This window comes from Poeciliopsis prolifica, unplaced genomic scaffold (genome assembly GCF_027474105.1).
Source record: "Poeciliopsis prolifica strain line A6 unplaced genomic scaffold, Auburn_PproV2 SCAFFOLD049, whole genome shotgun sequence".
In the NCBI taxonomy this organism is placed as follows: domain Eukaryota; kingdom Metazoa; phylum Chordata; class Actinopteri; order Cyprinodontiformes; family Poeciliidae; genus Poeciliopsis; species Poeciliopsis prolifica.
In genome coordinates this window covers 618,222-631,300 of record NW_026562424.1, presented here as the reverse complement: position 1 = coordinate 631,300, position 13,079 = coordinate 618,222, and the positions used below count along the sequence as shown (strand labels likewise).

The following is a 13,079-nucleotide window of genomic DNA, read 5'->3' as shown; positions in this document are numbered from 1 at the left end:
TACCTGATATTAGATGACACCACCTGATATTAGATGATACTACCTGATAATAGATGATACTACCTGATATTAGATGATACTACCTGACATTAGATGATACTGCCTGATATTAGATGATACTACCTGATATTAGATGACACCACCTGAATTAGATGATACTACCTGATATTATGATACTACCTGATAATAGATACTACCTGATATTAGATGATACTACCTGATATTAGATGATACTACCTGACATTAGATGATACGACCTGATATTAGATAACACCACCTGATATTAGATGATACTACCTTATAATAGATGATACTACCTGATATTAGATGATACTACATGACATTAGATGATACTGCCTGATATTAGATGATACACCTGATATTAGATGACACCACCTGATATTAGATGATACTACCTGATATTAGATGATACTACCTGATATTAGATGATACTACCTGATAATAGATGATACTACCTGATATTAGATGATACTACCTGATATTAGATGATACTACCTGATAATAGATGATACTACCTGATATTAGATGATACTACCTGACATTAGACTGCCTGATATTAGATGATACTACCTGATATTAGATGACACCACCTGATATTAGATGATACTACCTGATATTAGATGATACTACCTGATATTAGATGATACTACCTGATAATAGATGATACTACCTGATATTAGATGATACTACCTGATATTAGATGATACTACCTGACATTAGATGATACGACCTGATATTAGATAACACCACCTGATATTAGATGATACTACCTTATAATAGATGATACTACCTGATATTAGATGATACTACCTGACATTAGATGATACTGCCTGATATTAGATGATACTACCTGATATTAGATGACACCACCTGATATTAGATGATACTACCTGATATTAGATGATACTACCTGATATTAGATGATACTACCTGATAATAGATGATACTACCTGATATTAGATGATACTACCTGATATTAGATGATACTACCTGATTTTAGATGATACTGCCTGCTATTCAGCTGTTCCTTGGTTTTGTTACTTGTGTTTTATTTCATGTCCAGAGGCTGAAGCTGCTGAACTGAACCTGGTTCAGTTTCCTCTGTGTTCCCTCCAGGAGGCTGCAGTCCCGTATCTTCCTGTCTGCCACTTAGAGTGCCTTCCTTGCTGCGCTCCAAGCCACACCCCTGTGCTAATGTGGCCTTGCATGGCTGCATGGCTGCATGGCTATACTTAGGCAGCAGCTAACCACAGCAGAGTTCTCTTCTTAGTTTCTAGGTGACATCAAATTCATTCACTGTTTTCTGTGGTGCATAAAGCCAGTTTGACTCGCTCCAGCATTTTATTCATCACTTTTGCTGCAGCTAGAAACAGAAAAGTTTTCACAGTCAGACAGAAACAGAAGATCAACAGAAAACAGAAAATATTTTTTATCCATTCTGCAGATTCCATCATAATCCATCCTCAGTTACATCTGAGATAGATAGATAGATAGATAGATAGATAGATAGATAGATAGATAGATAGATAGATAGATAGATAGATAGATAGATAGATAGATAGATAGATAGATAGATAGATAGATAGATAGATAGATAGATAGATAGATAGATAGTCTGAACTCCACTCTGCTGACAAACTATAACTATATAATAGAACTGGGAAAAGTTATGTGAAGCTGATCAAATTGAACATAAAGAGCTTGTAAATGAATTTAAGTTCATCTTCAAACCAGTCCAGTAAGTCAATGATTCTGCAATATTAATTGTAAAAGAGGAAAACATAATGTTTTATAACCAATTTATAAAGTTTGTCTGTGAAGAAAAGTTCATTTGAGTTTAAGAAGTTCCATGGTCTTTGAACGCATCATGATTAGTTACAGTCTAGGTGTGTGTGTGTGGTTGTGTGTGTGTGTGCGTAGGTGTGTGTGTGTGTGTGTGTGTGGTGTGTGTGTAGGTGTGTGTGTGCGTATGCGTGTGTGTGTGCGTGTGTGTGCGTTTGTGTGTGTGTGCGTGTGTGTGTGTTTGTGTGCGTGTGTGTGTGTTTGTATGTGTGTGTGTGTGTTTGTGTGCGTGTGTGTGTGTTTGTATGTGTGTGTGTGTGTTTGTGTGCGTGCGTACGTGTGTGTGTGTGTGTGTGTGTGTGTGTGTGTGTTTGTATGTGTGTGTGTGTGTGTGTGTGTGTGTGTGTGTGTGTGTGTGTGTGTGTGTGTGTGTGTGGCCATGCGGGCGGCTCCTCTCCTCTGGTCTGCTGGTTTGAACCCCGTGAATCTGGAGCTGAAGCTGCAGATTGGAGGATTGAGAGGAAATGAGGAGAAATGAAGTCTGGTCGACAATCACAGATTAATATTCCTCCTCCATCATCCTTCAGGCCTCCTTCCCTACCAGCGCATTAAAAGCGCATTAAATATCATTAAAGTAACGACCATATTCCTCTGAAATTGCTCTAATAATCATTTGACATGAGACTTTTTCCTCTTTGACCGGATAATCGTTATTTTCGGGGTTATTTCCGCGCGCCGTGGCGCAGCGTGGGCTGGAACCGGAGGGGGCGTGTGTTGTACGGACGGGGCGTGGATGTGGGTTTCCCGTGGAGCACAGGGACCAGAACCCGGGGAGGACAAGCCGAACATCCCGGCATGCTGCTCTCCAGTCTGGGGGACGTGAGGGTCCCTCAGTGATGGATGCGTGGCGCTCCGCTGTGACGCGCAGTGGGCAGGTTTGGCGCACATTGCGCCTGTGGATGAGATGATCCGGTTCGCAGCTGAACCATGAAGTCCCTCGGCGTGCCATGCTGCCTGCGCTCCGTCCTCCATGGGATGCAGTAGATGGAGAGCTGCGCTCAACTTCGGACACCTGAAGGCGCAGTCCAGGCTCCCCGTCTTCCTCACCATGATCCTCCTCTTCTCTTACCTCTGCTACTGCCTCAGCAGCCGCTGCGACGCGCTGCCCCGGCCGCTGATCAGCAGCGGCGCTCCGGCGGGCGAGCGGCTCCTGGGCTCCGAGGTTCAGCTGCTACGGCACCGGCTGGCGGACCCCGCCGGCGGCCTGCGGTCTCCCGACAACATCTCCATATCTAATAACTTCGGCAGCAAGAAGTTCCCGCAGGCCATCATCATCGGGGTAAAGAAGGGCGGAACCCGGGCGCTGCTGGAGTTCCTGCGGGTCCACCCGGACGTCAGAGCCGTGGGCGCTGAGCCGCACTTCTTCGACCGCTGCTACGACAAGGGGCTGGGCTGGTACAGGTAAGACCTGCACCTGCAGGAAGGTTCAAACACAGACATGGTGGTGAGCAAAATGAAGAGAACAACTTCCTGAACTAATTCTGCAGCCTGAATGTTTGGTAACAATGACATTAAATCTGTCAAAGTTCAGAGTCAGGCTGCGCGATATGGGGCCAGAACGTCATCGCGATGTTTCAGTATTGCGATAAATATCATTAAATACACTAATTATTCTTTTTTATTGAACTGTATGTTGTGACTGGAAAAGCACTTTGATAAAGCTTCTCAGGGTGTCACCAAGTTAGAAAAATATTTGTTGATGCTTAAACAGCTTAAAATAATATTTATGTCAGTTTTTAACAAAACAACAATAAATCAAAATTCTTAAGAAATTTGTAATGATAAATGATACAATAACCGTAGATTCATTAACAAATGACTGCATAAATGATCATGTTGTTTTGAGACCATTTTCACATAATATATTGATAATAACATAATAATGCCAGTTCTCCCTCTTTTTTAAAATATGCAAGTAAAAACCATAAATAAAATGGAAATAAAAACCAAACCAATAAAGTCTCAGTCAACAAATTTTAACTACCAGAAATTAAATTAAGTACATTTGAAATTGTTATGCAAAAAATTGATTCATTGCTTCTTGTTGCTTTCATTTCTTTCCTCCTCATAATTTTAAGCTTCTTGATCTGTTAAATAGAATCAAACTAACCTGAGAAAAAATGTTTAAGGTTTATGAAAAAATATGCAGTTTAATCTAATTAGTTTATATGTTATGTTTATAGCACAGCTTAGTTTATGTATTTTGTGTGTTTGATCTCATATTTTGACATGTTTTGGTAAAGAGTTTTTAAACTCAATGAGTTATTGTCCTATTTAAATGAAGGATTAATGTTCATAACAGATGCACCATTACATATTTATTTTTATTGCTGAAAGTTTAAATTTGAAGTAAATTTTACCTTCTGAAATGTTCAGGATGTTTATGTCCTTTTGTTGTGTTAAAGGAAACAATTTATTTATTGATGTCATGAAGAAAAACCAGAATCAAAAATGATTGGTCAGAACCAATCAGAACCAATCAGAACCAGTCAGAACCAGTCAGAACCAATCAGAACCAGTCAGAACCAGTCAGAACCAATCAGAACCAATCAGAACCAATCAGAACCAGTCAGAACCAGTCAGAACCAATCAGAACCAATCAGAACCAGTCAGAACCAGTCAGAACCAATCAGAACCAGTCAGAACCAGTCAGAACCAATCAGAACCAATCAGAACCAGTCAGAACCAATCAGAACCAATCAGAACCAGTCAGAACCAGTCAGAACCAATCAGAACCAGACAGAACCAGTCAGAACCAATCAGAACCAGTCAGAACCAATCAGAACCAATCAGAACCAGTCAGAACCAGTCAGAACCAATCAGAACCAGTCAGAACCAGTCAGAACCAGTCAGAACCAATCAGAACCAGTCAGAACCAATCAGAACCAGTCAGAACCAATCAGAACCAATCAGAACCAGTCAGAACCAGTCAGAACCAGTCAGAACCAATCAGAACCAGTCAGAACCAATCAGAACCAATCAGAACCAGTCAGAACCAGTCAGAACCAATCAGAACCAATCAGAACCAGTCAGAACCAGTCAGAACCAATCAGAACCAGTCAGAACCAGTCAGAACCAATCAGAACCAGTCAGAACCAGTCAGAACCAGTCAGAACCAATCAGAACCAGTCAGAACCAATCAGAACCAATCAGAACCAGTCAGAACCAATCAGAACCAATCAGAACCAGTCAGAACCAGTCAGAACCAATCAGAACCAGTCAGAACCAATCAGAACCATTCAGAACCAATCAGAACCAATCAGAACCAGTCAGAACCAGTCAGAACCAATCAGAACCAGTCAGAACCAATCAGAACCAATCAGAACCAGTCAGAACCAGTCAGAACCAATCAGAACCAGTCAGAACCAGTCAGAACCATTCAGAACCAATCAGAACCAATCAGAACCAATCAGAACCAATCAGAACCAGTCAGAACCAATCAGAACCAATCAGAACCAATCAGAACCAATCAGAACCAATCAGAACCAGTCAGAACCAATCAGAACCAATCAGAACCAGTCAGAACCAATCAGAACCAATCAGAACCAGTCAGAACCCATCAGAACCAATCAGAACCAGTCAGAACCAATCAGAACCAATCGGAACCAGTCAGAACCAATCAGAACCAATCGGAACCAGTCAGAACCAATCAGAACCAGTCAGAACCAGTCAGAACCAATCGGAACCAATCGGAACCAGTCAGAACCAGTCAGAACCAATCAGAACCAATCGGAACCAGTCAGAACCAATCAGAACCAGTCAGAACCAATCAGAACCAGTCAGAACCAATCAGAACCAATCAGAACCAGTCAGAACCAATCAGAACCAGTCAGAACCAGTCAGAACCAGTCAGAACCAGTCAGAACCAGTCAGAACCAATCAGGTTCTGTCTCCTAACTATGAATCTCTGCTTATGGAAACAAATATTTAAAACAGTCTCTGCAGAAAGATATTTTTATTAAACTTGACTATTTTACTTGTTCATCATATTCAATAAGGAATATTGATTTATTTGGGTATCAGCTGGTTTTTAACTTTAATGGTTCTTCGTCTTTAGTTGCTGTAATTAATGGTTTAGATCTGGGATCTGAGTTTCACTGGAACTGGGCTTCAGGTTCTGAGCGGGTTCTGGCCCGGTTCCTCTGCTGGCGGGTCGGTGCGGGACTGGTTCTGATTGGTTCTGATTGGCGTCGTGGAGCTGCGGGAAAATCAGAGGAGAGGAAGACCTGCGCTGCATTCAGGGCCCGTCGTTTTTAAAGGGGAGCTTTTAAAACCCAACCAAACTGCCTTCGTCCTGCTGCCATCAGGACTTAAATCAGGTTTATTGATAAGCTGTTTCCTCCACGCCAACAGCTGATCATGATTTTATTTTCCCTTTGTCTCCATGGAGACGGTGTTTTTATGGGTTGTTTAGTGGAGACAGTTGATCTGAGTGAATGATTCTGAGGAACAGATGAACTGATTCACACACTCTGTTTTTATTGAGCTTTTATCAAATAACACATAAAAGTTAAACAGTTAAACCTGATCAGGTTTTCTGTTAGAACTTAAAATCTGAAATGTGTGGAATGCTTATATTCAGCCCTATAAAATCCACCACCACCAGTTTCCCTCAGAAATAACCCAGTTTGATTTATTCAATACAAGTCCGTCTACACAGGTTCTGGTTCTGGTTCTGTTGAAAGCTTTAACCAGCTCTCGCAGCTCTGACATGACCTTTAAACTTTTTGTCGCTTCACTCTGGACAGACAGTGAAACATGGTGTTGGCAGCATCATCCTGAGGGAATATGCAACCAGAGGTACAATCACTTCAATCTAAGCATATTTACATGTTACAGCCTAGTCAAAGTCCAGAGACCTAAATCCACTTGAAAGCTGACTGTTTCCATTCTAATCTGCACTTGAAACACGAGCAGTTGTCAGTGGTCCACCACACTTTTCAGATCCTTATTCAGATCTTTAGAGGAGCGATGCCATGCGACGATCTGTAACCATAAACAGGAAGTGGAATAGACACTGTAAGCTCAAACAGGAAGTGGAATAGACACTGTAAGCTCAAACAGGAAGTGGAATAGAAGGAAGTGGAGTAGATACTGTCATCACAAAAAGGAAGTGGAGTAGACACTGTAATCTCAAACAGGAAGTGGAATAGACACTGTAAGCTCAAACAGGAAGTGGAACTGACACTGTAAGCTCAAACGGAAGTGGAATAGACACTGTAAGCTCAAACAGGAAGTGGAATAGACACTGTAAGCTCAAACAGGAAGTGGAACTGACACTGTAAGCTCAAACAGGAAGTGGAATAGACACTGTAAGCTCAAACAGGAAGTGGAATAGACACTGTAAGCTCAAACAGGAAGTGGAATAGACACTGTAAGCTCAAACAGGAAGTGGAACTGACACTGTAAGCTCAAACAGGAAGTGGAACTGATAAATCTGTAAATGAATCAGAGCTGATGATGAATGGAGGTGGAGTGAAAATGGACCTTAGACCTGTTTCGCATTTAAGAGGATGACTGATGAGGAAGACCTTCTTCCTCTTCAGACAGATAGAGATGTTGAGTCTGCAATGTTTTTTTTGGTTTACTGGACTGGTTTCAAGAGGAAACTGACAGCCTGAATGACACGGCTTCATTCAGCCTGGGTGTTTGAGCCTGTGGGTGTGTGTGTGTGTGTGTGTGTGTGTGTGTGTGTGTGTGTGTGTGTGTGTGTGTTGTGTGTGTGTGTGTGTGTGTGTGTGTGTGTGTGTGTGTGTGTCACTGCCACTAATTGCTCCCTCCCTCTTAAGTTATCAGATGGGAAAATCAGAAGTTGTGTTCCTACTGGTCCACACTGGTCTCCTTGTGTGGTTTTATCTTGGAGCAGCCAGGGGCCACAGGGGCGGCGGGGGGCCACGCCCTGCCTGATCTTGGGGAGGGAGGAACCAACAGACTGGTGCAGATATGGGCAGATTACAGAGTGACACTTCCTGCCTCCATGATGTCCTCCATTACAGAAAAACCTCCAATGTTTCTGAACTGAACAGGCTAGCTGCTACAAGCTAGCACAGAAAATGCTCCAGTTATTTATTTAGGTTTCTTTTCAGGGACAGTAAATAATGGTAACTCCAAAGGATCAAGCTGGAGGTATTAAATTATTCGTCCATCTCTGGTAACACAAAGGTTTTAGCATCCTGCAGCATTTTGAGGCTATGGCTAGCAGCTTGCTAGCTTATTATAAATAAAGAAAGTAACAGAAGCAATGATAAAGCATTATATGGACATTTTGAAAAGATCTGACATTTATACACTTTGATTTAAATCAGATGTTTACATTTTCTCTTAATAAGAGGCTGAAGCTAGCATGTGGATAGCTTAGCCCGCACAAATGAACTAAGCTAGCTCCTAACATTAGCCCATAACATGAGTTATTTAACAACTAAAAATCAATAGAAAGACATGAAAAGTTGATCTAATTGAAGTTTTTACGTCCAACGTCTCAAAGAGCTAGCATGTGATGCTAACGTGTAATAATCTTCACAGCAACTGACCAGCAGTCCACTTCCTCTCAGAATCACAAGCTGAAGATGAGCTTTTCTGAAACCTTGAGACGTTAACGCTCAGGTTCTCCTGTTGTCTGGTTCTGGTTCTGGTTCCTGAGAGGAAACTCTGACTGACCTCCTCTCTCTGAGGCCTTGAGACGCGGCTATTAACCGTTACGCCTCTGTTTTTCCTCTCAGCCAGACACATTCCTACTGACCTACCCAGTGATGCAAACCTCCTCAGTAAAAACACTTTTCACCGCCAAGCGCCTGCCAGGCGGCCAGATGAGCTGCAAACCACCAAGAACCGAAGGATTTACATCATGTAGTGACGTAACCTCTGACCTTCAGTCATTCTGCCAAAATTACCAACAATATCAATAATAGTAACATCCTGTTAATGAGCTCAGCATTCAGAAATGCTGAAATGTTCAGTTATAAATGGATTATTGATCTGTGCAGCAACACACTGCCAGCCAGCAGGCTGAAAGAACCCTCCTTCACTTTCCTGAGGAAATATAACAATTCCTGTCCCTAAAAAAGTTCTAACTCTAACGTATCAGACTCAATAAACACCAGAAACCAGTTACGGGTTTAGATTCATTGGACGCCTCATCCAAATCTATATCTAACAGGTTTGGTAACAATTCTTGCTTCAGACATAACCTCTGATGTAAATATCATGAAGATGGAAGGTATTACTGATGTTTATCAAACTGGAGCAGGACGATGAGGAAGGGGAGCAGGACGATGAGGAAGAGGAGCAGGACGATGAGGAAGAGGAGCAGGATGATGAGGAAGGGAGCAGGATGATGAGGAAGAGGAGCAGGACGATGAGGAAGAGGAGCAGGATGATGAGGAAGAGGAGCAGGACGATGAGGAAGAGGAGCAGGATGATGAGGAAGAGGAGCAGGACGATGAGGAAGAGGAGCAGGATGATGAGGAAGAGGAGCAGGACGATGAGGAAGAGGAGCAGGACGATGAGGAAGAGGAGCAGGACAATGAGGAAGAGGAGCAGGACAATGAGGAAGAGGAGCAGGACGATGAGGAAGAGGAGCAGGACGATGAGGAAGAGGAGCAGGTCGATGAGGAAGAGGAGCAGGACGATGAGGAAGAGGAGCAGGACGATGAGGAAGAGGAGCAGGACGATGAGGAAGAGGAGTAAGATGGAAAAGTGAAGGAAAGCTGAGATGAAACTTTGAGACAACTCTGATCATGATGATGTTTCTTTACATGATCAGTGTGCCCCCGAGTGACCTCACCAAGAGAGAAACAGACACCCTGACCTCCACCCTGACCTCCACCCTGACCTTCACCCTGACCTTAAGGTTGGAAGACTCCATTTGAGGCTTCAGGTCTGGAACAACCCGTACGGTTCACGGCTTCCAGAGCCTTCTTAACCCAGAAAAACTTTCCTTAATGGCGATGCTCTCTCTTACACACACACACGCACGCACACACACACGCACACACACGCACACACGCACACACACACGCACACATACACACACATACACACACACACACACATACACACACACATACACGCACGCGCACACACACACACATACACACACACACACATACACACACACATACACGCACGCGCACACACACACACACACACATACACACACACACACACACACACACACACACACATACACACACACAGGAAGCTTCATTGCTCACAGATGCAATGAGGGAAAGTTTAACTCTGTGTTTGTGTACAAACCAGAATGGAGGAAAGTGGCCCAAACTGGCCTCAATCCCAATTTCCCAGTTGACAGATTAAGAATCGTCTGCATAAATCAGAGAAGTACGGAAGACAATTAGTGCCACTGAAAAAGAAAAATTCTGACTTTTTTTGTCAAAATCAAAATTGTTGAAATTATTTATGCAGCATCAGAAAAATCTAGTCTGAAAACTCAAACCTACCAAATTAATTTGTGAAAGGCTTTCAGTGTGGATAAGTTCACAAATTTTACGACAAGGAAAACAAAAGTTTTGCGATTATTTCTGTATACTAACATAACTGAAATACATAGATGAATATTTGGTTATTTACTTGAATTTTGACATAGATTGACACAGAATTAGTTTAATGAGATGAAAGTCCCTTCTCTCCCTCCATAGCGCAGCATAGCATTAGCATTAGCATTAGCAGGCCTCTGCACTATCCGCCATGTCTCTGCTGGTTCTGCTGCTTGCGGCTCTGGATCACAGAGTCGATGGAGGCCCCCGGAGCCTGCAGCAGGACAGCAGCTTGGAATTAAACTGATTTTCTGCTCCAAACACTCGACCGTCTCCCTGCAGCCGCAGGAGACACAAGAAGTACTTGAACGCAGCCTTCAACACATTGTTCCATTTTGATCCAGTTTTTCTCGTAATTCTTAAAACAAAACGTTGTTCCTGCAGCTGAAAGGAGAGAGACATTTCTGAGACACAAACGTTATACTGAATTCTGAATATGTTCATTAAAGAACAAAACTTTCCCTGTTTCCTGGAAGCCCTTCATGGCTTTGGCATGTTCACTGATAGTCTTTAGAAGAATGTGAAAACACAGATAGTGTGAGATCTGAAGTTTTAGGTGGATCACTGCAGAAAAACCTTTCGCCATGAAACTCTGCAAGTTTTTATCCAAAGCTGGAATTTACTTTTAAAAGCAGCTTTTGGGTCATAAATAAGACATAAAGCTTGTTTCTTCCGAAGGACTCGGTCAGTCACCGGGAATAATCTGCTGATCCACCAGATTCCATCCAGGTTCCAGCAGGCAGGTTGAGGTATAAACTTTGGCTCCAAACTGACATTTTAAAGGATCCCTAAAGAGAACGAACCATAAAACTCCACCACCTTCCAAAACCTCTGTGTGTCTGGGATGCTGTGTTCTCCTCTGGTTAGCGTCGCTCCAGCCGCTAATGCAGCTCAGACATTTCTGGAGAGGAGCCGAGGCGGTGCGCTCAGCGCCGCACGCCAGAGGACATGCTGGACTTGGAACCAAGTGTGTAAAGTTGGATCAGAGCTTCATAAGACCTTCACTGACAGACCAACCACGAAGCCTCCGACCCGACCGCCACCGCATGCCTGCTGAGGACGGAGAGGAAGCATGGAAATCAGCCCAGGGTTCCTTCAAAGCTGCAGCTCTGGCATTCTTCACTGCTTACACATGAACTAACTCCATTATTTACATCTTGTCTTGACTTGGTGAAAGGAGCTGTATTTCTTGCTCTTCACAGAAAAAGACAGAGGTTATTACATTCTATTTTTGCAGTGTGCTTGATCTTGAATGTAGAAAATGACACAAGACAAATAGATTTTCCTTCCATGTTCAGCCTGTTCTGGTGTTTCAGGAGGTTTACAGATCATTAATCTGGTTCTTCATAGAGAGCAGAGCCAGCAGATTAAAGACAAGCGTGTGACCCGGTTCCAGTTCTACCAGCAGAACCAGAACCTTCAGACTGACAACAATAATCTGCAGAGCAGGAAACTGGAAACAAGCAGGCTGCGTTCACACCAGCTCTAGTTAATTCGCTTTAATCCGACTCTGGTCAGCTTTAATTCTAGCTAGCTCCAAAATGACAACACATTCCTGTTTCATGACGCTCCAGACGGTGGAATAAAGAGGTTCTGATAACTTTTAATATCCTTGTTTTCCTCCCAACTTCACCAAGTTAAACTCAGGCTTAAAATATTCATTGTAAGGAATTGTTAATAAGTGCAAAATTAAAGAGACTTACAGAAAAGTGGGAAAACTTTCCGTATGAACGTTTAAATGAACTAATTATTTTCTGTTTTTTGTCTTTCACGCAGGAGTTTAATGCCTCGGACTCTGGAGGGCCAGATCACCATGGAAAAGACTCCAAGTTACTTCATCACCAGAGAAGCTCCGCGGCGCGTCCACGCCATGAGCCGCCACACCAAACTCATCGTGGTGGTGCGAGACCCAGTGACCCGGGCCATCTCTGACTACACCCAGACGCTGTCCAAATCTCCTGGGCTTCCGCCGTTCCAGAACCTGGCCTTCCGCAATGACAGCACGGCGCTCATCGACACGTCCTGGAGCGCCGTACGCATCGGCATCTACGCCAAGCACCTGGAGAACTGGCTGCGCTACTTTCCTCTGTCGCGCTTCCTGTTTGTAAGTGGGGAGCGGCTGGTGACGGACCCGGCGGGGGAGATGGGCAGAGTCCAGGACTTTCTGGGCCTCAAACGCGTGGTGACGGACAAACACTTCTACTTCAACCAGACCAAAGGTTTTCCCTGCTTGAAGAAGCCTGAGGGCAGCAGCCGGCCACGCTGCCTGGGCAAGTCGAAGGGTAGACCGCATCCTCAGATACCGCCTGAGGCTCTGCTCAGGCTCAGAGACTTCTACAGACCCTTTAACCTCAAGTTCTACCAAATGACCGGCCAAGACTTTGGCTGGAGCTGAACGGCGCCACCAACGTCCGCCATCTGTCAATGCCAGCCTGGCTGTGAAGCTTTTCCAAAGAGACTTTTAGGTCCTCAAGGTCCTTGCAGAAGTTATCCTTATTGATTCCACTGAGCGGTCCGATATGGGCCGGCTTGGTTCGGTTCTGCATTTTATGCCCAGTGTGTTCACCGCCACTGGGCCGGCAGGGTGAGACCCAAACACCCAACCTGATGTCATAACAGTAGCGTCTCTCTGACTATCCCACGCAGTGACGCTTTCCTGTC

At 43.7% G+C, this 13,079-nt stretch overlaps 1 protein-coding gene across 1 annotated transcript; it reads left to right on the top strand.

Annotated features, from left to right (window-relative positions):
• Positions 1-2,665: 2,665 nt before the first annotated feature.
• Positions 2,666-12,924, top strand: si:dkey-121b10.7 (heparan sulfate glucosamine 3-O-sulfotransferase 6). Its single transcript, XM_055057853.1, has 2 exons — positions 2,666-3,264; positions 12,195-12,924. Exons 1-2 carry the CDS (start codon positions 2,834-2,836, stop codon positions 12,811-12,813), a joined length of 1,050 nt encoding a protein of 349 aa, XP_054913828.1. The 5' UTR covers positions 2,666-2,833; the 3' UTR covers positions 12,814-12,924.
• The last annotated feature ends 155 nt before the right edge of the window (positions 12,925-13,079 follow it).

What these genes read in the sequence shown, in the direction of transcription:
- si:dkey-121b10.7 (XM_055057853.1), top strand. Translation starts at nt 2,834, where the DNA reads ATGGGATGCAGTAGATGGAGAGCTGCGCTCAACTTCGGACACCTGAAG. An exon ending in AAGGGGCTGGGCTGGTACAG is followed by an intron (nt 3,265 to 12,194) that starts GTAAGACCTGCA and finishes TCTTTCACGCAG; the next exon opens with GAGTTTAATGCCTCGGACTC.